This window comes from Vipera berus (genome assembly GCF_964194415.1).
Source record: "Vipera berus genome assembly, chromosome: 1".
NCBI classification, from domain to species: Eukaryota; Metazoa; Chordata; class Lepidosauria; order Squamata; family Viperidae; genus Vipera; species Vipera berus.
Window position 1 is genome coordinate 264,865,714 of NC_138202.1, and position 23,983 is coordinate 264,889,696.

Sequence of the window (23,983 nt, forward strand, 5' to 3'; positions counted from 1 at the left end):
TTCTAGGAGCCATTCTTTTTGTGTTTTCTCAAAGCTTTTGCCTCTTTAAATGTGGTCTGGCCATTTCCTTAGACTTGGCAGGGATTCTGGAAAAATACAAGAACTGTAATTTATTTTTCCAAAATGACTAAAAGTTCCATTTGTGTTTCTGTTTACTGTAGACCAGAATGTGCCACAGGCAGAGTGAGAATTTATTTCAGAAAGAACCTGCAAAACATACAAGGACAGATGTCAGTCCTTTAGACTTGCCGTCCTTTGTTTTATGATTCAGTTAATGGCGTTGTTGCTTTTCAGTATGTAGCGATGAGATTTCATTTAAATTAGACTTGGTCAGATTTCATAATCTGCTCACCAGATGAAGAAACTTATTCTCTGCACATCAGTTAATTCAACAAAGAACAATATCCAGGCTTCAGTAAACCAAAGAAAACATGCCCAAGCCGTTTCCAGGCTATTTTCTCTTAAGACAGGTGTAGCAAAGGGAACAGCTATTAGTGCTCACTCTAATTACTTTCTTTGTGACAGCCTTAGGACAAGGAAAATGTAACTAGAAGGATACAATCACTCCTCCCAAAGGGAAAAAAAACTTGCATTCTTTGGTTATTATTGCCTTAATTTATTGTTCCAGAAGGGAAGGAAAAGATATCAGATAAATAGACAGCAATAATCAGAAGGGGCTGGTACTAGCATCATAGTTCATAGTTCAATAACTGCTGAAAGTCAAACAACACTGAACTGACAATTTTTAAATTACGATGTTAATGTTCATAATAAAAAGGGTTAATTTTACACAGGGCTTTTTTTGTCATAGAACGCTCAGAACGGAGTTCCGGCACCTTTTTTGGATGGAACCTTGTAGGGTAGGCAAGGCGGGTTGTATGACATGTGTGAGTTCCGGCACCTTTTTCTTTTACAAAAAAAGCACTGATTTTACAGCTGGGCAATTAGTGTCAAATCAGGATACCCTAAGGGCATTTTCTACTTACCTGTGGTAACCAGGCAACCCCCTTAATGACAAGCCTGCATTGAGGGCAAACAGGAACACTTTCACAAGAGTTTCAGAAGCTTCTGGCTGGCAGTTTTAAGAATGAAATGATGGGCCTGACAGACCTCGGTTTGCTCCTGCTACAGACCTGGCTAGCCCCTGCTATGATTCAAAGATATTTCAACAGCTAGAACTGTTTCCACACCTATGCGTCACATTTACTGGAAGCCAGATGTCACCTTTCAATCTTCCCCCCCCCCATTATTATACTTTTCTTTTACTTTTCCTCCCATGTAATACCGGTATATAAAAAAGTGATTTTCACTTGGCCAGTTCAGCTCTGGAAACTTGGTTCTGTTTCTCCCCATTCTGCCCCCAGATTAAAGAAGCAGAAATTCAAAGTAGTAATGTAAAGATGAGTAGCTGCTATGAGTTAGCAACCTTCTGCCATGTTAAATCAGCCTGCCTCTATGTTATATACCTTCTGTACCATCTCTGCTATCACAGCTGCCCAGTTGTTGGTGATTTTTGAAACCACAGTTCATTAATGTGAGCAGCCAAATGCATGCGGCTCTACAGATTTAATGGGAAAGAGCACCTAATTGTTTTTCTATCTTGTGCACACCTTGATTCTTTTATTATTTTGGCTACCCAATAATCTCTACATGGAATATGTTAAAGATAAGTGAGGAAAAATCCCGTTTGCTGAAATTTAGAAGACAAGAATTACTGCTTCTTTACAGTTTGTTTACTTAGCATTTATTTTTAGGGATGTATTCAGTGCAGAACAGAAAGGCCAGTGAAAAGATTAATGATTAGATTTTGTTGCTGTGCATCTTCCTCTGAGCAGAAATTGCCTGTCTATGTCCAGAACCCTGTCTACAGCAAAATAGACATTGTCTTGTTTAATGAAAGATTGTGCAAGACTTGACATTCTAGAGAAGCAGAGACAAAAGGCAAAAATTCATGAATATGGAGAAAATTATTCATTAGGGGCCACAATGAAGAGAGAGCTCGATGGGGCTAAAAAAAATAACATTAATGCTGTGGGTGATAGAGATAAGTAAGAAAAATATTATATTTTCATTAACCATGGAGCATTCTGTTTGGAACACTTATCCCCAGACAGCTAGACCAACTAAACACATATGTTGTGTAAGTCGAAAAGAACTTCAGAAGTTACAAAACCTCCATAGAAGCCTTATTTACAGAATAACAGAGTAGGAAGGGACCTTTGAGGTCATCTAGTCTTCTAGTTCAATCCCCTGCCCAAGCAGAAGACCCTATATCATTCTGGACAAATGTCTTAAAAACCTCCAGTCATGTTGCTCTCACAACTTCTAGAGTCAAGCCATTCCAGTGCTTAATTGTTCTCACCGTCAGGAAATTTCTCCTTAGATCTAAGTTGGATCTTTTTTTGATAGGTTTCCATCCATTACTGTATAATAGATTGTAATAGGTAGGTTTCCACTGCCTATTTCAGTAGAATCCCATCTACTGAATTTATATGTTCAAAACTACTTGAAGCTTCATTAATCAAGAAAGTAAAACCGTTCAAATTCATTTTTTTAAATCCCATTTATATCCCGCCCTTCTCCGAAGACTCAGGGCGGCTTACAATCTAAAGCACAAATCAATGTGCTTAGCAATAGCCTTCATTCTATGTATATGCCTGCTTATTAGGGCTTTCGGGGGGCCCCAAGCGGCATTATTACAAAGTCAGCTTATTGCCCCCAACTATCTGGGTCCTCATTTTACCTACCTCGGAAGGATGGAAGGCTGAGTCAACCTTGAACCTGGTGGGACTCGAACCTGCACTAATTGCAGGCAGCTGGTGTTACTTAAGGAGGCATTAGCCCACTGCTCCACCAAGGCTCTTTTATTTTATTTGTTTTGTCAGTTTTTATCAATTTATCCAGTTTCTTACTAACTAAGGTAGACCAATGTTATAAAATACAAATTATCCAGGGATGCTGTTTATTCCATATGTGTACCCATATCTTGGCACTGGCCAGCTTTGCATTACGTTGAATCATCAAAGCTTTTTCGATGTATGTCACTGCTGAATTAGTTGATTGGTTTTGGTGGGGGAGAGCTATCCTGTTTACTTTTGTCCTGTTCTGAATGGCTTTTAGGTGCTACCTGTGTTAAAAATATAGAATACCAGATAGTATAAATAAATTTGTTCATGCTTCTTGAAAATATTTTTCTTATTTATCCTTAAGACATTCTTATGTCCTGGTGGTCAGCTGTGAGGAATTAATGTTTGTCAGGAGAAGTGGCCATGTCAATAAATAAATTTTGCCCATGCCTTATTGGATGGAAGTGAGTGATGGGTATATCAGGAGAAATATACAAGTAAATCGAATGGAGTGAGGACAGGATACTTAAAGAAATGTAAGACAAAAAATGAAATCTTTAAAAAAAGACTGGGAAATGCATATGAATTAAATAGAAAAGTAATAGAAAGTGTGAAAGAAGCATCTTCAACTGGCTTAGTCATATAGAGGGAATGAATGAGGAGTGAGTTGCAAAACAAGTTTACCCCCTCCTCATTTAATAACCACAATCCATTCCAAACTGGTTGTTAAATGAAATGATTATTAAGCAAACACAAGAGAGAGAGAGAGAGAGAGAGAGAGAGAGAGAGAGAGAGAGAGAGAGAGGAGATTGCTGGTTGTTGCCATTGTTAAGTGCAGAAATTTGGATGTTAAGTGCTTGTAAATGATTTATAAAAAAAATTGCCACTGCAGTTGTGAATAGTTGCTAAACAAGTTAGCTGCTAAATGGGAAGTGGCAGTATATAAAGGCAGAATGAATCAGCCATGACGAAGAGGAAGAGCAAAACAGTTGCAGTTCAATGAGTTGATGAGATTCTCAAAAGAGATAAGTGAGAAGTTTAAAAAGGACAAATGACAATTCATGAAGTAGTCCGGATATGGTGGAAATAGGGATGCCTTGCAAAAACAGAGAAGTGTGGAGAGGCATAATAAATTGTGTTGTTGTAAAGTAGATTTATCTTTCTCTTTCTTTCCTTATCTCACGTATTTAATTTCCCTGGCCTATTCTCTGTGCTTTGCATATCATTGCTTACTCCAAAAGGGACTAAACATGATTGGTCCTTGGCACAATCTGGTATTAGCATCTCTGTAAACAAGATGAAAATTGTTATTTGACAACTGTTGCAGAAAAGCAGTGCAGCTGGACATATTAATTTTTATCTGTTATTAAAATCTTTATTGTAGCAAGAGTTTCATAAGAAAATATTAAGCTCCATATTTGGTGTGCTATTCTTCTCCCCACCAGAGCAGATGTTCAGACAGAAGATATGGCCCTTAGCAAGGCAGTGGATTTCATGCCAAACTATTTGCAGATGTGCTCATTTTAAATTCATCCTTGCATGCTGTTACTTTGATAAAGAGATGAATAATATTCAGAAGGCTGATTGGGGGACATGCTATGCTGCCATGTTATAGTAGAGTTTCATCGTCCCTTCCTACCCTGCTGACAACGTTTCTTGAAAATGTAGAGATCATCAAAATTAATAAGACAAATTGATCTGATTTATACATATCAAACATTAACCTTTGCCTAGTGGAAAATGCATCAGTTGGCTGACAGTTTTAATGCATTAAATGTTCCGTAATAGTCCAGCATAGGGTTTTCAAGGCTATGGTCTTCCCAGTTGCAATGTATGGCAGTGAAAGTTGGACCATAAGAAAGGCTGAGCGCCAAAGAATTGAGGCCTTTGAACTATGGTGCTGGAGAAGACTCCTGCGAGTCCCTTGGACTGCAAGGCGATCAAACCGGTCAGTCCTAGAGGAGATCAATCCTGACTGCTCTTTAGAAGGCCAGATCCTGAAGCTAAAACTCAAATACTTTGGCCACCTAATGAGAAGGAAGGACTCACTGGAGAAAAGCCTAATGCTGGGAAAGATCGAGGGCAATAGAAGAAGGGGACGACAGAGAATGAGGTGGCTGGATGGAGTCACTGAAGCAGTAGGCGTGAGCTTAAATGGACTCCAGAAGATGGTAGAGGACAGAAAGGCCTGGAGGAATGTTGTCCATAGGGTCGCGATGGGTCGGACACGACTTCGCAGCTAACAACAACAACAACAACAATAGTCCAGCAAGGTCCTGTGGTTACAAGACTTATGAAAAGATCTGCCATATTGTTTCAGCTGTTGTTTTTGTAAAGGATGCAGCTCTGTCCTGTTATAGTTATATAGTTATATAGTTATAGTTACTAGTTTTAAGCTCCCAAAATCCAGACTACCACTAGATTACAGTGAAGAGACAGAAAAAAAAACTACATTTCTGTTACTGTCTGGCCATGGTCTAGATTCTTTTCATTAAATAGTAAAATAAGGCTTCATTTGACACTTACTTATTTAATTTTATTTGCAGCCTTTCTTGCAGTTTGAGGCAACTCTTCTTTGTACATTAGATATACTTGCCTGAGCAGGGGGTTGGACTAGATGACCTCCAAGGTCCCTTCCAACTTCTTTTTCTTCTTCTTCGTCGTCTTCGTCGTCTTCTTCTTCTTCTTCTTCTTCTTCTTCTTCTTCTTCTTCTTCTTCTTCTTATTATTATTATTATTATTATTATTATTATTATTATTATTATTATTATTATTATTATTATTATTATTATATTACAGAACTTGTGGGTGGAAGGTTGTAGATGTATATAATAGTTCTGCTTTTATCATGTGCCAGAAAAAACCCAAAAATAACATAGTATGTATCTATAAAAAAGAACTACCTAGACCACACATGCCAATTAATTTATCTATTCAGAGCATGAAGTTGGAAAAGGCTGTTTCAAAAGCTTCTTAAAATGGGTACTGTCTCAGACTGGTGGCATGGAAATAACTGCCCAGTGATAATCCAACAACATATTTCAAGGCTTAACAGTGGCCTCATCAAAGCAGTCACAGAGCAAAATCCTTTTCAAAATACTTGCTTCTGCTCAAACTACCTTGACCTTACATAAAACAGCACAAGTTTACATTTTCAGATTGTTCTTATTACAAACTTCTGAAATGATAACACTGAAATGAAGTTGCTAATTTTACAATGGGTTACATTTTAAAGTCCCCCACATTCAGATATTGCTACAGAAGCAGGCACTGTATGCAGCTGTAGAAGTGGCGGGGAAAGACAGTGAGGGAATGAGTTTTTTTATCATGAAATGTTTTTCAATTTCAGCAAAATCTTTCAGAAGTGTGGACTTCCTCTCCCAGAACTCCACAGCTAGCATTCTCCCAGAATTCTGGGAGTTCAAGTCCACATGTCTTAGAGTTGCCAAAGCCAAAAAACATTAATGTCTCAACTGGCTTGGATTAAATCAAGTCTGGACCTTTAAAGTAGTAATACAACAGAAAGTTGTATTTTATCTCTGCATTTTTTGCTACAGTTTTCCACTTTTTTACTTCCAGTATACTGATTTTCCTTTGGAAAATACTTCCAGGCTGAAGCTACTAGGACAGTAGGTTTTATGAGGATGCTTTAAGTAAAAAATAAAATAAATGGATATAACATAATGCATAGATGGAGAGTGCAGGGTTTATGTATAATCCTTTCAGTATCCAGTTCAATATGCTTTACCCTGGAACTCTTGATGGATAAAAAAGATTTAAGAGCTGAAAGGATCTATTTTTCTGCCTTTTGAGAAGAGTTTCACTTATTTGCAGGAAGGGTAGATTAAAGAGATGTGAAAGTACATGCCTGCTTCAGTGCTTCTCACTTAGAACTCTTCAAGAGCAAAAAGCAATAGAGGAATCTATTCAAAGTAACCAGCAGGAAAGCTTTTCTCCTGCTTGGTTACATTTCCAAAAACAGGACTTTCCTATTCAGAAAGCCCAGGCAATATAATTTAACATCTATGGTATCAGCAATAGCATGCCTGTTGTGATTCAGGGTCAGCCTGTGGGTTCGGCAGTTGGGTCGGACGACTCAGAGGAGGAGGAGGGGGGTGTTGAAGACCTTGCTGAGGGGGTTGAAGATCTTGCTGATGAGAGCCCTCAGCCAGGCCCCTCCCACTTGGTCACCACGGAGACCCAGCTGTGTGAGCCTGACAGCGTGGATGAAGATGACCCACAGCTGGCCCTGTTCAAGGACGCCCGACGCAGGAGGCAGTCAATTAGGAGTAAACAGAGGAAGGCAATGGGGCTTCTCGGAAGGAGGCAGAGAGAAGCCACGCCCTGAACTCTATATAAGGGGAATGTGTGGGGAGGGCTGGTTTGCTGAAGGCAACCGCTTGGATAGTTCGTGTTTCTTAAAGCTCCTGTTTCTTGGTTCGTGTCTTGTTTGTTTTTGTAGCTATAAATTTGGCAGGCGTAATTCCAGCCTCTTGCCGTTTGTAAAGGGGTTGTCCCTGCCTTTTCTGCAGGGCCGGTAGCAGGCTGGTACAGAACAATGCCTAATTTTTTTCTTATGAGCACTGCTTGCCAATATCAGTTCGCAACTTTGAAGTCAGTCAAAATCACAACTGTAAACATAACTTATGTTATTGAAAATTTTGCCTCAGAAAATTGCTCTGAAAATGGAAAAGAATCAGACCACCATATTGCTCTTTGCAGAAATATAGATATTTTTTTTCCGGCGGGGTGGGGAGGGTTTGTTTGTTTGCATATTCATTTTGGACATTTGAAAATGAATCTGTGACTTGATGGTGTGCAAGGTATTTCACAATATTGTTTCAATGTCTCTTCCCTGAAGAGAAATAAATTTGGCTTGAGGCTTTTCCTAGTGGTTTGTGAGAACCCGCAGAAATAAGAAGTGTACAACAGGACTTACTTACAAGTAAAATGAATTGTGCAGTTCTGTCCTATGAATGTTTTACTTGAAGAATATCCAACTCACTTCAATTTGCATGCAAGCCTCAATTTTTAATATCACACCTATCTCCATTTTAAACTGTGATTTCAAATCTGCTGATTTATTTCTGACTGCGTGCCCTGAAGCTTGTGGGAAAAAGAGGTCTGATTCTGTAAATTTCATACTCTTCTGTGAGGGGAAGTTTTAAGTGCTCAATTTAAAGGACAGATTAGATATATACAACTCGAAGCCCCAGGATTGCATAAAATAGTCAAAAGGTTTGAGTACTCTCCAAGATATTTTGGGGAACTGGTACTTTTTCAATATCAGCTTTTAATTCAGGGGTGTCAAACTCAATTTCATTAAGGGCCACATCAGCATTGTGGTTGCCCTCAGGGGGCCGGGTGGGTATGGCCATGGTGGGTGTGGCCTACTGGGTGGGCGTGGCTAGAGTGTGTATGGCCTACTGGGTGGGCATGGCCAGCTCTACATCGTTTGCATCAAGGGTGCCTATGGGGGCCTGGGCAGGAGTGGGACAGATCTGAGGGTCTCTGGCAGAAGGAGGGTCTCTGGGCCAGGGCCAAGGCAGAGGGGGCCGTTCCCTCACTGTTTCCAGGATGGCTTTGCGGGCCACATGAAACCACTTTGCGGGCCACATCCAGCCCCCAGGCCTTGTTTTTGACATGTCTGTTTTAATTTGTTATATTTAAAAGGAAAGAGGATAAATTGTTTGGTCTTGCAGTTAAGACACCAGGCTAGAAAGTGAGCTGTAGTCTCACATGAAAGCCAGTTGAGGTGACCCTGGGTCAGTCACTCTTTCTCAGCCCAAGCCACCTCACAGGTTTGTTGTTGTAGGGAAAATAAGAAGAAGGTGTGTTGTATATGTTTGCTGCCTTGAGTAATTTGTAAAAATAATAAGGCAGGATACAAATAAATTATACACACACACTTGAAAGTAATCAGGTTATTTCTTTTTTAATTTAATTTAATTTAATTTAATTTAATTTAATTAATTTAATTTAATTTAATTTAATTTAATTTAATTTAATTTAATTTATATACCACCCTTTCCCGAAGGACTCAGGGCGGTTTACAGGGTATAATTTTTAAAACATTAATACAAAAATTAAGACCAATTTAAAAAAGATTAAACTAAGTCCCTGCAACATGTAAAACCCCAGTTAAAACCCCAATTAAAACTCAGCCTGAGCAGGAAAGCTCGAAGAGCCAGGTCTTCAGGTCTCGGCGGAATGAAGGTCGGGGGCAGTCCTAAGCTCCACAGGCAGCTGGTTCCAGAGGGCAGGCGCCCCCACAGAGAAGGCCCTCCCCCTGGGTGTCATCCGCCAGCATTTTTATGATACTTAAATGTAAATGAAATTACATTACATTTATTTCTGGCCCCATCATCTACTAAAATAGGTCCTCAGCATGATTCAGAAGAACGTGGTTTAGAAATAGACCATCTGTATCATAAAAGTCACCTGTAGCTCTACAAGGGCTTCTATGTAGCATGGGAAGAAGTGTTCTGTTCCTTGCTACAACTGTATCATCTCCATATAGTTTATATGGATAAGCATGCAGATTATATCCTTCTCTGTGGGCGCCCCGGAACTATGGAATCGGTTGCCGGTTGAGCTCCGGATGGTGCCCGACCTTCGCTCCTTCCGTCGCGAGCTGAAGACACATTTATTTGAACAAGCCGGCTTGGCCTGATGGGGGATGGGTTGGGTTTTTTATTGTCATTTTTAATATATGTATTTACTGTTTTTAGCTTGGGCATATGTTTAATTTTTTTTAACTTTTGTATTTTTGTATTTTTTATATGTCTGCCCTGTTCACCGCCCTGAGTCCTTCGGGAGAAGGGCGGTATATAAATAAAATTATTATTATTATTATATAAATAAAATTATTATTATTATTATATCTGGTTTGGCATCAGATACAGCCCTCAAAGGTGAAATAATTTCCTGCTTATAGAATTAATGAAGCAATTCATTTAAAGCAAATTTCTTTCCTGGATTTTCCTTGATGCTGTAATCATTTGAGCCTTCTTGATCTGCTGAAAATGAAGCTGTCAAAAGTTTTCAAACTTAAGAGTAAAACCTTTCAATGACCACATGTAATATATCTTGGAGGGCTCCAGGGCTACATGAGTAGCCGGGAACAGGATTGCTATTTTTTCCTAACTGTTTCTGGAGAGGTTTTTTTAAAGCCTTAAGCCTATGTCAAAGCTTACACTACAGGTTTGGCATTCTTCACATCTCAAACAGCAAAGGAGATCCTTGGAAAATCCTTGGAGATCCTTGTAGTCCTTGACTTACAACAGTTAGTTTAGTGACTGTTCAAAGTTACAACGGCACTGAAAAAGTGACTTATGGCCATTTTTCACACTTATGATCATTGCAGCATCCCCATGGTCATGTGATTAAAATTCAGATGCTTGGCAACTGACTCATATCTATGATGGGCCCAGTGTCACAGGGTCATATGCTCCCCTTTTGCAACCTTCCAACAAGTAAAGTCAACGGAGAAGACAGATTCACTTCAACACTGTGTTACTCAGTGCTTTTTTTGTAAAAGAAAAAGGTGCCGGAACTCACACATCATACAACTCACCTTGCCTACCCTACAAGGTTCCATCCAAAAAAGGTGCCGGAACTCCGTTCTGAGTGTTCTATGACAAAAAAAGCCCTGGTGTTACTAATTTAAGAATTGCAATGATTTGCTTAATAACTGTGTCATGAAAGGTCATAAAATGGGCCAAAATTCACTTAACAGCTGTCTCACTTAGCAATAGAAATGTTGGGCTCAATTGTGATTGTAAATTGAGGACTGTCTGTAATTGGGCAACCACAGTAATGTGCCTGATTCTCATAGCCATCTTCTAATTAAGTTGATTGGAAAAAAAGTTTAGAGACAAAGAAAAAGAAGATCTTCACCCAGCATATCACGCAGAGTGTAGACTTTGCTGAAATAAACTGATAGGGATTAAGATAAACACAGAGGAAAAGACTATCATTTAGTAGTCTTGATGGCAATAGCTTATTATGTCTTTTAGCACTGCTTGCTTGGATGGAAATAGTAGTAGAAGTATGTATTTCTACTAGCATCCACTTGCCCCCCTATGTGGAAACAGAATGCTGGATTAAATAAACTTTTCATTTCATGATAGATAATGAACAATCAAATGCATAATTTGACTAATGTGCATTACTGTTTAAATTCATGGATTATTTACTTTATTTAAAAAGGACAAGTACTGCTATATTTTCAATCTTGAATATCCGCTCAAATCTCAGTTCACCCATACTCTGTAACCTTGAAGAATCATCAGCTTTCAGCATAAGACACGTGGTAAAATTAATCTAATAATAAAAACAAAAATAGAAATCATGGGTGACGTGTTCAATCCTTAGAAAATAGAATATAAATATGTAATTTATGTGTAATTATAGCACTCTTGCAGGTTTCACTTTACATTTCTACATTTTTCCATTCTACCTTTTTTGCCTTCCTGAACATGTTTTTCCTAATAGTTGGAAACATAGACTTTTTTTTCAAATTTGCAAGTGTGTCAGATTACAAATCCATAATTTTGCAGTCCTCACATTCAGAATGAAAGTAGCTATTATCCAAAACATCTGGAAGGTATCACATTGGGAAGGCTGAAATCTCTGTCTCTATCTAGCATACAGAATACATGCATTAGAATACTAATATTAGATATGTCTCCTCCATTCAAATTTTGGGTTTGTGATGACAAGTTTATTATACAGTAGATGATAGATGCATGGGATTAACAATTGAGGTTGAAGGAAGATACTCAAAGAGATGAAGCACTGAACAGTGAAAGTGATGGGTTTTAATTAGGCACACTAATCATTCAATGGGATTTAGTGAATACCGGTAATAGTAGAATTACAAGAGGAATAGTTAAAAGATTGCTGAAGCAAAGACAAAGATTTTATTTGCCTCTACAAATGTGTTACTGTATTTATGCATTTTAAAAGTTTTTTTAAAAGATTAAAAAGTAACAAAAACCAATGACAAATAAAGAAAGAAAAGGGAAAGGGAGAAATAGAAAAGTGCAAAAAAGACAAGATAAAAAGAAATAGAAAAGCTTTCTGATTTCCTTTGTAGCAAATATACTGTAGTATGATTACAAAATTATTCCTTACTTTGTGGTTACAAAAAAGCTTTCTTTTTTCTGTTGTTGTTGTGGTTAGTTGCAAAGTCGTGCCCGACCCATCGCGACCCTATGGACAATGTTCCTCCAGGCCTTCCTGTCCTCTACCATCTTCTGGAGTCATTTAAGCTCATGTCTACTGCTTCAGTGACTCCATCCAGCCACCGCATTCTCTGTCGTCCCCTTCTCTTGCCCTCAACCTTTCCCACCATTAGGCTCTTCTTCAGTGAGTCCTTCCTTCTCATTAGGTGGCCAAAGTATTTGAGTTTTAGCTTCAGGATCTGGCCTTCTAAAGAGCAATCTAGGACTGACCGGTTTGAACGCCTTGCAGTCCAAGGGACTCACAGGAGTCTTCTCCAGCACCAGAGTTCAAAGGCCTCAATTCTTTGGCGCTCAGCCTTTCTTATGGTCCAACTTTCACAGCCATACATTGCAACTGGGAAGACCATAGCCTTGACTATACACACTTTTGTTGACAGGGTGATGTCTCTGCTTTTTAGTGTGCTGTCTAGATTTGTCATGGCTTTCCTCCCCAGGAGCAAGCGTCTTTTAATTTCTTGGCTGCAGTCCCCATCTGCAGTGATCCTGGAGCCCAGGAAAATAAAATCTGTCACTACCTCCATTTCTTCCCCATCTATTTGCCAGGAATTGAGAGGGCCGGATGCCATGATCTTGGTTTTCTTAATGTTAAGTTTCAAGCTTTCTTCACCTGCAACAAGAGGCTCTTTAGTTCCTCTTAACTTTCTGCCATTAGAATATTATCTGCATATCTTAGGTTGTTGATATTTCTCCTGGCAATCTTAATTCCAACTTTTGATTCATCTAGCCCTGCCTTTCTCATGATGTGCTCTGCATATAAGTTAAACTGGCTGGGCGACAGTATACAGCCTTGCTGGACTCCTTTCCCTATTTTGAACCAATCAGTGGTTCTGTGTCCAGTTCTCACTGTTGCTTCTTGACCCACATATAGGTTTCTCAAGAGATAAATAAGATGGTCTGGTACTCCCATCTTTTTAAGGACTTGCCACAGTTTGTTGTGATCCACACAATCAAATGCTTTAGCATAGTCAATGAAGCAGAAGTAGATGTTTTTCTGGAACTCCCTAGCTTTCTCCATGATCCAGAGTATGTTGGCAATTTGATCTCTAGTTCCTCTGCCTCTTGAAAATCCTGCCTGTACTTCTGGTAGTTCTCGATCCACATACTGCTGGAGTCTAGCTTGTAGGATTTTAAGCATAACTTTACTAGCATGTGAAGCTAGAATTTTTTCTACAGTATTATTAATGTCTTCTAATCATGAAACCACAAATCAAAAGTTCATTTTTCCCTCTTTCATATAAAAGTCCTTAAGGTGTTTCCAGTCAGCAACAAATGAAGTTGTCTTTACTTTAATCAAAGAAGCCAATTTAGGCATCTCTGCAAGTCCCATCATCTTCACCAACCATTCCTCCTTTTTGGGCAGTATGGACCTTTCCACTTTTGAGCTATAATCATCTCACTGCAGTTATCATATATATAAAACAAAGTTCCATGACTTTTTTTCCAGCTGTTTATCCATTAGTCCCAATTGTACATCAGTCTTAGCAAATCTGTTATGCAGAAGGAGAAACAAAAGAAAAAAACTTGAGATGGGAAGAGTTAAATAGCAGTCAAATAGGGAGTTTATGGTTAGAAATATGTTTGACCTTTAATTTCGTTTACACTATTGTAATAATATTCACATCCATATTCCTAAAAAGCTTAGTATTATACCCTGTGCATATCTTTAGACACTGGCATTCCTGCTTGGGAAGAGCAATTATAATTGCCTTTAAGCTAGTATATTGTGTTGTTACTCTCTTTGCCTCTTTGCTCCTCCTCAGCTGATTTGCTATGAATGCTGTACCTCTTGAAACTAGAAATGCTTTTTAGAATAAGAAAAAAAGCAATTATGCTCTTAAAAGGCAGGTGGGTCTTCAGGAATAGCTTCTGCTATCTTATTTAAGGAAAATAAATGTAGTTTTCTGATTAATCTAACCAGTTTATGAAAGCATGATGGATGAAAAAGTGTCCTCAGCCTCAGTGTACTAATTCCTACCCCCACTTCCCTTCTTAATTCATTGTTGTGATTTTTATTGTGGTAAACGCATATCTACTAGATTGAGAAATCAGGATTGGGAAACAAAAAAGATTAATCTCAAAAGAAGTATGATTTAAAGAGCTTAGTAGGGCAATCCACAGGAGAGCTTGTGCTTTATACAAATGGTTGTCATTTTGTTTTTTATCTGTGTCCCATTTACAGATAACTGCTGGATAGTGATGAGCGACTGTCTAGAGGCAACAAGATGCGATTGCCACCACAGATGGTACTGAAGAGAAGCGATGTTTGAAAGGACAGTCTTTTAATAGTTCCTGAGTGGGGGTAGGTACATCAAGAATGAGGGTGGCAAGAGTTAGAAAGTGGAAAAAGAACAGCAATGGCTTGTAAGATTTGAAAAGGGTAATATTTTACATGGCTCAGTTGAAAAAGAGAAGGGGTCACAGGTCAAGGTTACATGATTTGGTCTCCTTGAACAAATTTTCTGTCAGCCTTAGCAAGAGGCTATCAGTAGCAGTTGGCTGCTATCGGTAGCAGCCAGAGAAGAACTGCTTAGCAGAATGTTCAGCTCAAATTTGCTCATCTGATCTATCATCTCATCAGTTAGTTACAGATGCCCAAGGCTTTTAGTTATCTAATACTTTAGCTAGCAAAGAAGGATTATTCTTTCAGAGTAGGCATTCATATTAAGGCTCTTTATTATGACAATGTTTGTACTGAACACTCAAATAGTCACACATTTCTTGCTTTCCTAACCTGCTGTTAAGGTATTATAGCATATTTGTATTTTTCCCCCCTCTTTGTGAGTGCCTTCGAGTCAATGTTGACTTTAGGCAACTGCCTGGATTGGTCTCTTCAATTTTTTTGGCAAGATGTTCAAAAGTGGTTTGGCACTGCCTTCTTCTAGGATTGAAAGAGAGATTGGCCCAAGGTCACACAGGTCGTTTGTGCCCAAAGAGTGAATCTCAATAGCAATAGCACTTAGACTTATATACCACTTCACAGTGCTTTACAGCCCTTCTCTAAGCAGTTCACAGAGTCAGCATATTGCACCCAACAATCTGGGTCCTCATTTTACTGACCTCAGAAGGATGGAAGGCTAATTCAACCTTGGTCTGAGTCAACTCATGGTCTCCCTGTTTCAATCTAAAATTAAAATAATCAAAAGAAAAGAAAATGGGGAGAAATAGCTAATATTTATATACACGGGACATAGAACATATTAGAATAATTCTGGGCAATTGACTGTGCTGGCTGGGCACAAGGGAAATATAGAGCTGCATAGTCTAACATGCAGAGAAAATGCAAATGTATTTTCAATGCAAATGTATTTTCCCACAGAGAAAATAGTTTTCTTAAGATTTGTTTATCCTGAGATTCATCTTTTTGAGTTAGATGCAAGAAAGAGAGAGGAGGAGAAGAAAGTTGTTTTTATTCAGGAACATCTTTCTGCTAATGAATTTTGGCAACCAAGCCATCACTTCCTTTTCATCTTATTCAGATATGAAAATTAATTCTATATTGGGCATAGATAAATTGGAGCTGAAGTAATACAATCTCATTGGACTGGAAAGAGTGGGTGCCCTCATCCTGACCATTAAGGCTGGCTCATAAAAGTTAAGTTCCCCCAGTATTATTAGCATGGGTGTGCTTATTACTGTATTTTTAATGTATTCCTTAGTTTTTAGCATAACATCATCTTCTGTGTACCAAACATAGATTCCTCTGGTACTTCTAAAGTAGTCAGATCACATAACTCAGGAAATTTTGACTTTTGATTTCACAAATGTGAATGGCGCAAAGAAAGATAAAAGCACCAATAAATTTAATTAATTTAATTTAATAATTTGATTTCTATACCGCCCTTCTCCTGAAGGACTCAGGGCGGTGAACAGGGCAATACACAATAAAAATCGAATACAAAAATTAAAAAACCATTAAACATCATGCCCATAAAATCAATACATATTAAAGTTAAAACTAGTTTTAAAAACCCAACCCCATCCCATCAGACCAGGCCAGCTTGTTCGAAAAAGAATGTTTTGAGATCGCGCCGGAAGGAGCGAAGGTCGGGGGCCATCCGGAGCTCAACCGGTAGGCGGTTCCAAAGGTCTGGCGCACCCACAGAGAACGCTCTCCCCCTGGGGGTCACCAATCGGCATTCTTTGATTGGCGGCACCCTGAGGAGGCCCTCTCTGTGGGAGCGCACTGGACGGAGGGAAGTTGACGCTGGCCGCAGGTGTTGCCGTAGGTAATCCGGCCCCATGCCATGAAGGGCTTTGTAAGTCATAACTAACACCTTGAACCTCACCCGGAGAGCAACCGGTAGCCAATGCAGCTCGCGGAGCAAAGGTGTAACATGGGAGTATCGGGAAACTCCCAAGACAACTCGCGCGGCTGCATTCTGCACCAGTTGGAGTCTCCGGGTGGACCTCAAGGGCAGCCCCATGTAGAGAGCATTACAGTAGTCTAGACGAGAGGTCACGAGCGCATGAGTGACTGTGCGCAAGGCATCCCGGTCTCGATAGGGCCGCAACTGGCGCACCAGGCGAACCTGGGCAAAGGCCCCCCTAGTCACAGCTCCAATATGCTCTTCCAAAGAGAGCTGTGAGTCTAGAAGGACCCCCAAGTTGCGGGCCCTATCTACGGGGGGTAATAGCTCACCCCCCATGGCCAATGATGGAATAATCGGAATTTCCCGGGATGCCGGCACGAACAGCCACTCAGTCTTGTCAGGGTTGAGTCGAAGCCTGTTCCTCCCCATCCAGACCCGGACCGCCTCCAGGCAACGGGACATCACGTCGAGGGCATCACTGGGGTGGTTTGGGGTCGAAATAAAAAGCTGGGTATCATCAGCATATTGGTGATACCCAACTCCAAAACCACGAATGATCTCACCCAGCGGCTTCATATAGATGTTGAACAGGAGAGGCGAGAGAACCGATCCCTGAGGAACTCCACAAATGAGAGGTCTCAGGGTCGATCTCTGCCCCCCTGCCAACACCGACTGCGAACGTCCCAGAAGGTAAGAGGAGAACCACTGGAGAACTGTGCCTCCCACTCCTAACCCCCTGAGACGTCGCAGCAGGATACCGTGGTCGATGGTATCGAAAGCCGCTGAGAGGTCTAAAAGGACTAGGACAGAGGAACAACCCCTGTCCCGAGCCCGCCAGAGATCATTCACCAGCGCGACCAATGCCGTCTCCGTGCTGTACCCGGGCCTGAAACCCGATTGGTACGGGTCTAGGTAGTCAGCTTCATCCAAGAACAAAGGGAGCTGCTGCACCACCACGCTCTCAACAACCTTCGCCAAAAAGCGAAGGTTGGAGACCGGACGATAGTTGTTTAAAATTGCTGGGTCCAGGGCAGGCTTCTTGAGGAGGGGTCTCACCACCGCCTCCTTCAAGGCGGCGGGAAAACTACCCTGACTCAAAGAAGCAGTAATCACTGCCTGGAGCCAGCCTCGTGTCCCATCCCGGGCTGCATAAGTCAGCCAGGAGGGGCACGGGTCCAATAAACACGTGGTGGAGCTCAGCTTCCCCATGATCTTGTCCACTTCTTCAGGAGTCACAGGATCGAACTCTTCCCAGATTGAATCGACAAGGCCGCCCGTATCCTCTTCGTCAGACTCTGCCCAGTCGGAGTCCAAACCGGTCCGGATCCGAGCGATTTTGTCCGACAGAAATCGACTAAACTCCTCGGCTCGACCCTGCAAGGGTTCCTCCCTCACCTCCTGATTAAGGAGAGAGCGAGTTACCCTAAACAGGGCGGCCGGGCGATTATCTGCGGACGCGATGAACTAAACCAAAGAATGAAGTCACTTTGAAAGTCACACCATGACAATCTGAGCCATAGTAAATGCATTAAAAATTAGTTAATTTCAAACACATAATTACTCTTTTTTTCATACCATCATCAATATGTATGGCCGTTTACAAGGAAGTAAAAGCAAAAAGCAAATTCCCAACACAAGGAACTTATGGATTAAATATAACCAGGAAATGAGCTAAGTAAGAGGATATCAGAGGAAAAGGATACTAAACAAAAATGATGTTCAGTTAGTGTTCTTTCATGTAACTGTCCTTGGTTTAAGACAAAAACATATGAAACAAGAATAAAGCTTTCCTCAAATTACTATCCTCCAGTTAAAAACAATAATTTCACCATCTCTTTCTTGTCTTCTTTCTTTCCTTCCTTGTTATTACTACGTAATACAAAGAAGGGTATGTCAGGACATCATAGCATTCTTTCTTCTTTTTCCTGTTGTATTTCATTGACTACACTGCCCAGTGCAGGCTCCTCATACCATCCTGGACAAATGGCTATCCAGTTTTTCCTTGAAAACATCAACGGATGGCGCATCTATGACTTTAGGAGGCAAGTTGTTCCATTGCTTAGCAGCTTTCACAGACAGGAAATTCCTTCTTATTTCAAGTTTGAATCTCTCACTGTAGAGCTTCCATCTACCGGTTGCTTTGGAAAATAAATCCATACTATTTCCCCTGTGGCATCTCTTCACATACAGTATGTATTGAAAAACTAATATCACATCTCCCTTCTTGTCTTCTTTAGGCTAAACATGCCTAGCACTCTCAATAGGATTTAGCCTCCGAAACCTTTGGAGCCCTTGGTCTGGATACATGAGAATCAAGGCTTACTTATAGCTTGCAATTGCAGAATTACAGACTGCAGAATCTCAGTCTTTACATTTTCCCTGTATTGTAATCGCTGAACTGATACCATACAAATTTACCCTATGTCAAAGCTTCCTGTGTCTTTGTTACATGTTGTCCTATTCCTTGTTGGCTGGTTGAAGACAAAGCAAATTCAGAATCTACATGGAATGACTCAATTAGATGTCTTTCAGCCAATAATTCAATACTGGATCAGCATGAGACTGTGTCATAGGTGAACTCATTCAAAGATGTACATTAATGTTTTTTGGTCTATGTTTTGGCATGACAAGACCATATCTCAGCTGCAGAAATCCAGATGATCATGATATGGCAGCAAAGACATATAGAAAAATCCTAACTCTTTGCTCCCATCTATTGGCCAGTATGTAGGCTTCTGCATACTAGATGTGGGAATGACTTGTCCAAAGAAAGGACACAGCAAGAGGGAGGGACTTGTCAAAATCACATATCTTCAGAGCTTAGGGACCGCATGTCAGACTACTGATCTATCTAACCCAATGCTAGCATCTTCCTCATATTTGAGACAGGACTTTCCAGCCTCTTCTGGAGCTGCCAGGTCTTCTCCATGAAAAGTTTGTGGCCTGCCAGGAAAGTCTTTGCCTTTTCAAAGTTGCATGATCATTTATCACCATACTTATTTACTTACTTACTTACTTACATACATACATACATACATACATACATACATTCATACATACATACATACATACATACATACATGTGTGTGTGTGTATTGTAATCAGTCCTGATATATAGTGGCTCATCTAAAGTGTGAATTAGCCTGAATCCATGCAGTGCTAGGATTATTTGTTACCTCTGTTTTTAGTCTCAGTAAATCTGTAGCAGATATGCCAAGTTCTGATTTTGTGCCCCTGCTGTGAGGCTGGCCAACAGTAGTATACCTAGTTCTTCTTTTTGTGCTACTGCTGTCATGGCAACCTGCTCTACCACCAGGCCTACCAAGAGGTCTGTAGGCTCCGTGTTGGTGTTCTCTTGTTGCTAAGCATCTGCAGTGCTTGCTCCAGGCAGCATTAGCTCTTTCTTAAAAGTCCTTTCAGCCGCAACCTACTATTCACTTCATAGAATCCAGCCCATCTTATGAATTCACTGATCTGCTGCTCTTTTTACTTCCTATAATAAATGTCTATGCAAAGAGATAAGAGTTTCAAGTTTTGAAAAGGTTGTTTCAGCATAGAAATCTTTTCCCAAACAAGCCAATTGCTCGCTGTCCTTTTTTTATTTTTCACATTCCCTTGCAAATTGGGTTGTTCCTTTTTTCATTTTTCACTCTCTTCAGTATAAATTATTGAAGCATGCTTTCATTTCAGTCTGTGCATTTAGCTTCAGTGGCTAAATCTTCTTTGCTTTTTAACAGGATAAAGTTTGGGTTATGTAATTTAAAATGGTTAGTTCTCACTGCTCATTTCATCACAATGAATTTTTTTTTACAAAAAACTTAAATAACTTCATATTCTGGAGTATTATTTTTTTTGCTTCCTTTGGTCTTGATTTGTACCAATATTGCTCTTAAACCTCATGCAATACCAAGTTATCCGACATAAATTTCCAAAATGCTATTTTGTTTTTTCTTCTAAGTAGCCCTTTAATTAGAGGTATCTTGTTGCTTTTATCTTTAAAGCAGCTTCTGCTTCTTGGTTCTGATTCTTAATTGGATTAATTAGCCACTGTTTACTGGAATTGCTTGGTAGTCCTAAGTCAATTCTTAATAAGTTTCAGTTTCTTGCTGGGCGAGAAGGATAGGCTTTAATTACTTGTGCAAATAATCCCTGAAGAGGAAAAAAAAACATCCATTGATTTGGCACCACTATTGTACCTATGCAGTCTCATCTCATTTGAAATAGAGACTTCATAGTAGTTTAACAATGCTCATAAAAAAACAACCCTGATTTCCTAACTTTAAATAGCACAAGGCTCAGATTCATGGAATCCATCATGCAAATGCTATTGTATAATACAAATTGAAAGGTAAAAATATTTTGATTTTGTTCTAAAATAAATTTATTCTGAAGCATCAGAGGCGATCTTGAATCTAGGTGTCACTTTTTCCATCTCAGGCATTGGTGAAATCACAATTCCAGCCATTTGTTACTAACATCAGGAACTTATATGAAGCAATGCCTGGCACTATATGGTCCTGCAAATAAATATCAGTATTTTAATGACTTGAAATGACTTATGAAAAAAATAATAATCAAGAAAAAGCATCACAATTGTTTTCAAGACTGGCATCTAAAATCTATATTCTTTGTTACTGATTTTACTAGATAAGATATTTTACTATTGAGCAGACATTTCATTTATTATGGACATTGTAGTTGATTCTTTGTTCTGCTGCAAATCCATGTACAGCTAGTCCTTGACTTACAATAGTTTGCTTAGTGACTGTTCAAAGTTACGAAGGCACTGAAAAAAGTGACTTATGACCATTTTCCACACTTATGACCATTGCAGCATCCCACATGATTTACATTCAGATGTTTAACAACTGACTCACATTTATGACAGTTGCAGTGTATCCCTGGGTCATGCAATCCCCTTTTGCGACCTTATGACAAGCAAAGTCAATGGGGAAATCAGATTTACATAATAACCGGGTTGCTAATTCAGCAACTTCAGTGATTCACTTATCAAATGTGACAAAAAAAGTCGTAAGATGGGGCAAAAGTCACTTAACGAATTTGTCACTTAACAAACATAAATTTTGGGTTCAACTGTGGTTGTACATTAAGGACTACCTGTATTAATTACAAGTAATTTTTTTTATATAATTACATAAGGCAGTTTCAGAATATATTCAGCATACAGTATACTATATGAAACAGTCTTTGTAGTATGAAGAGTTCTGAGTGTACTAAATTACAGGTTAGAGTTACACAGTTTTGAGAAGTACCGAATGCTTCATATTTAGTGCCTGTTGTTACTTTTTGAAGTCTTTTGTTTTTGCTTTCAATTTCAGATCAAAATAGAAAATTATGATAGCCACCGGAGGAGTCATAACAGGACTGGCTGCCTTAAAAAGGCAAGATTCCGCCAGATCCCAACACCATCTCAATCGTGCAACATCACCAGCTCCTGAGGAACAGAAACCAGCCAAGCGTCGGCCAAGGACGGACGTGGTTGTAGTCCGAGGCAAAATCCGGCTGTATTCCCCATCGGGATTCTTCCTTGTCCTGGGGGTGCTGATTTCTTTCCTTGGAATTGCTATGGCCATTCTTGGTTACTGGCCCCCAAAAGACTCATTCCTGGAACCGGAAGACAGCTTGACGCTAAATGAGACTCAGTTAATCGGAAGAGGAGGGGGATTTATTATGCGCTTCCTTGAGCAGCATTTACATTCTGATAAAATGAAAATGCTGGGGCCTTTCACTATGGGGATTGGGATTTTTATTTTTATTTGTGCAAATGCCATGCTTCATGAGAACAGGGACAAGGAGACAAAAATCATACACATGAGGGACATCTATTCCACTGTGATTGACATCCACACTCTGAGAATCAGTCAGCAAAGGCAGCTGAACGGTGCCTACACCGGCTTAACAGGACAGAATGAAATCAAGCATGCTGGAAGCTCTTGTGCATCCCGACTGGCTGCCAATACAATTGCTCCTTTCTCAGGCTTTGCAAGCAACTTTCAAAGGGTTAGCAACGATGAAGAGGATGAACTTGCTGGAAACGAGACCAAGAAATCAATCCCAAACCTTATGTCACCTCTGCTGATGGAACACTCTGGTTCAGTCTTTGGCCTTTACCCTCACTCTGGGAAAGCAAGGGACGAAAGAAGCAGTGGCTCTCTGAAGTGTGAAACAAAATCGATTGTGTCATCTTCCATTAATGCTTTCACCTTACCTGTAATCAAACTGAATAACTGTGTTATTGATGAGCCAAGTATTGACAATATCACTGAGGATTCGTCAAGGAGTAGAGACCGACCTAGAAACTTGTCCATGGATTCTTTGGCTCTCCCATTAACGAATACCAGTGATAGCTACAAATCTGCCAATGCTTTGTTACCACGCAACACTTTATACGGAGACTCTTCATTCAGTCAGTTCAAATCTTCAATGACTTTTGGAGCCAGCACTGGACAGCTCTTATCACCCGGTGCAGCCAGAAAACAGTTCGGGTCCAACACTTCTTTGCATCACTTGTCTGCACATTCAAAATCCCTAGACTTGGATAGGGGTCCTTCTACTCTCACTGTCCAAGGTGAACAAAGAAAACATCCAAGCTGGCCACGACTGGACCGGAGTAACAGCAAAGGTTATATGAAACTAGAAAACAAGGAAGACCCTATGGACAGGCTTCTCGTACCACCAGCTGCAGTGAAGAAAGACTTTACTAATAAAGAAAAACTATTGATGATTTCCAGGTCTCACAATAATTTGAGTTTTGAGCATGATGAGTTTTTGAGTAACAATTTAAAGCGTGGAACTTCAGAAACAAGATTTTGATGGTCAGATGACTACAGTTAATATATTTGACAGTATTTATTTTATAAAATAAACATTCTAAACCCTTTCACTCCTATTAGTGCAACCGTATTCTTATTGAATATTTCTCTCTGATTAAAATTGCCTTGTGCTTGCAAATATTTTTTCCCATCACCGCAATGACAAAAGTTTATTGTTAAGTAGCTTGTTCATGAAAACATGGCCCTGACATAATGTTATTTGGTTAACGATTGCATTAGGTGGCAATTGTATGGTAGATTAAGAAATAATATCTTAATTTACAGCTACTGTGCCACTTATAATTGTTCAGCAAGTTTGAGTGATTTAAATCCAGATTGCTTTCTAGTCATTTCTTCTTTGTTTCTACATAAGGATATTCTGTTTTGCTTTTTTTTCATAATTAAAAGTAGAGTTGTGGCTGATTAAATACGTTTCACTGTTCAGAACCATCAGAGACTGCAAGTTTAAGAATGATGTTTTTGGCTCATGATGGAAACAAATTTAAAGTCTGAAGTACCAAGGTCATATTTGGTATCATTTGTAAAATCCTCAAAGGTACTCAAAATTTCTGGATGTTTTTGTTTTGTCCCCTTTTCTGTACCTAAAAGCTTTCATCTGCCACCAGAGAGAATCATCGTTTGCCTCGGTTGCTACTGTTCAAAAAACAAAAGTCCATATCTAGTCTGAGCATGGAGAATTGCATAGTGGATTGAATATAAGCCAAATATGTTACAAGCAGAGGATC

At 39.7% G+C, this 23,983-nt stretch overlaps 1 protein-coding gene across 1 annotated transcript in view; it reads left to right on the top strand.

The window, feature by feature from the left end:
- Nucleotides 1–23,238, top strand: part of TMEM200A (transmembrane protein 200A) — a gene marked incomplete at its 3' end in the record, with an annotated part of 42,666 nt that extends 19,428 nt beyond the window's left edge. Inside the window, exons 2-3 of the mRNA XM_081315098.1 lie at nucleotides 14,274–14,393; nucleotides 21,744–23,238. Of these exons, the coding sequence (XP_081171224.1) occupies nucleotides 21,760–23,238 (1,479 nt within the window). The 5' untranslated portion in view covers nucleotides 14,274–14,393; nucleotides 21,744–21,759. The remainder of the gene's footprint in view (nucleotides 1–14,273; nucleotides 14,394–21,743) is intronic.
- Between the last annotated feature and the right edge of the window lie 745 nt (nucleotides 23,239–23,983).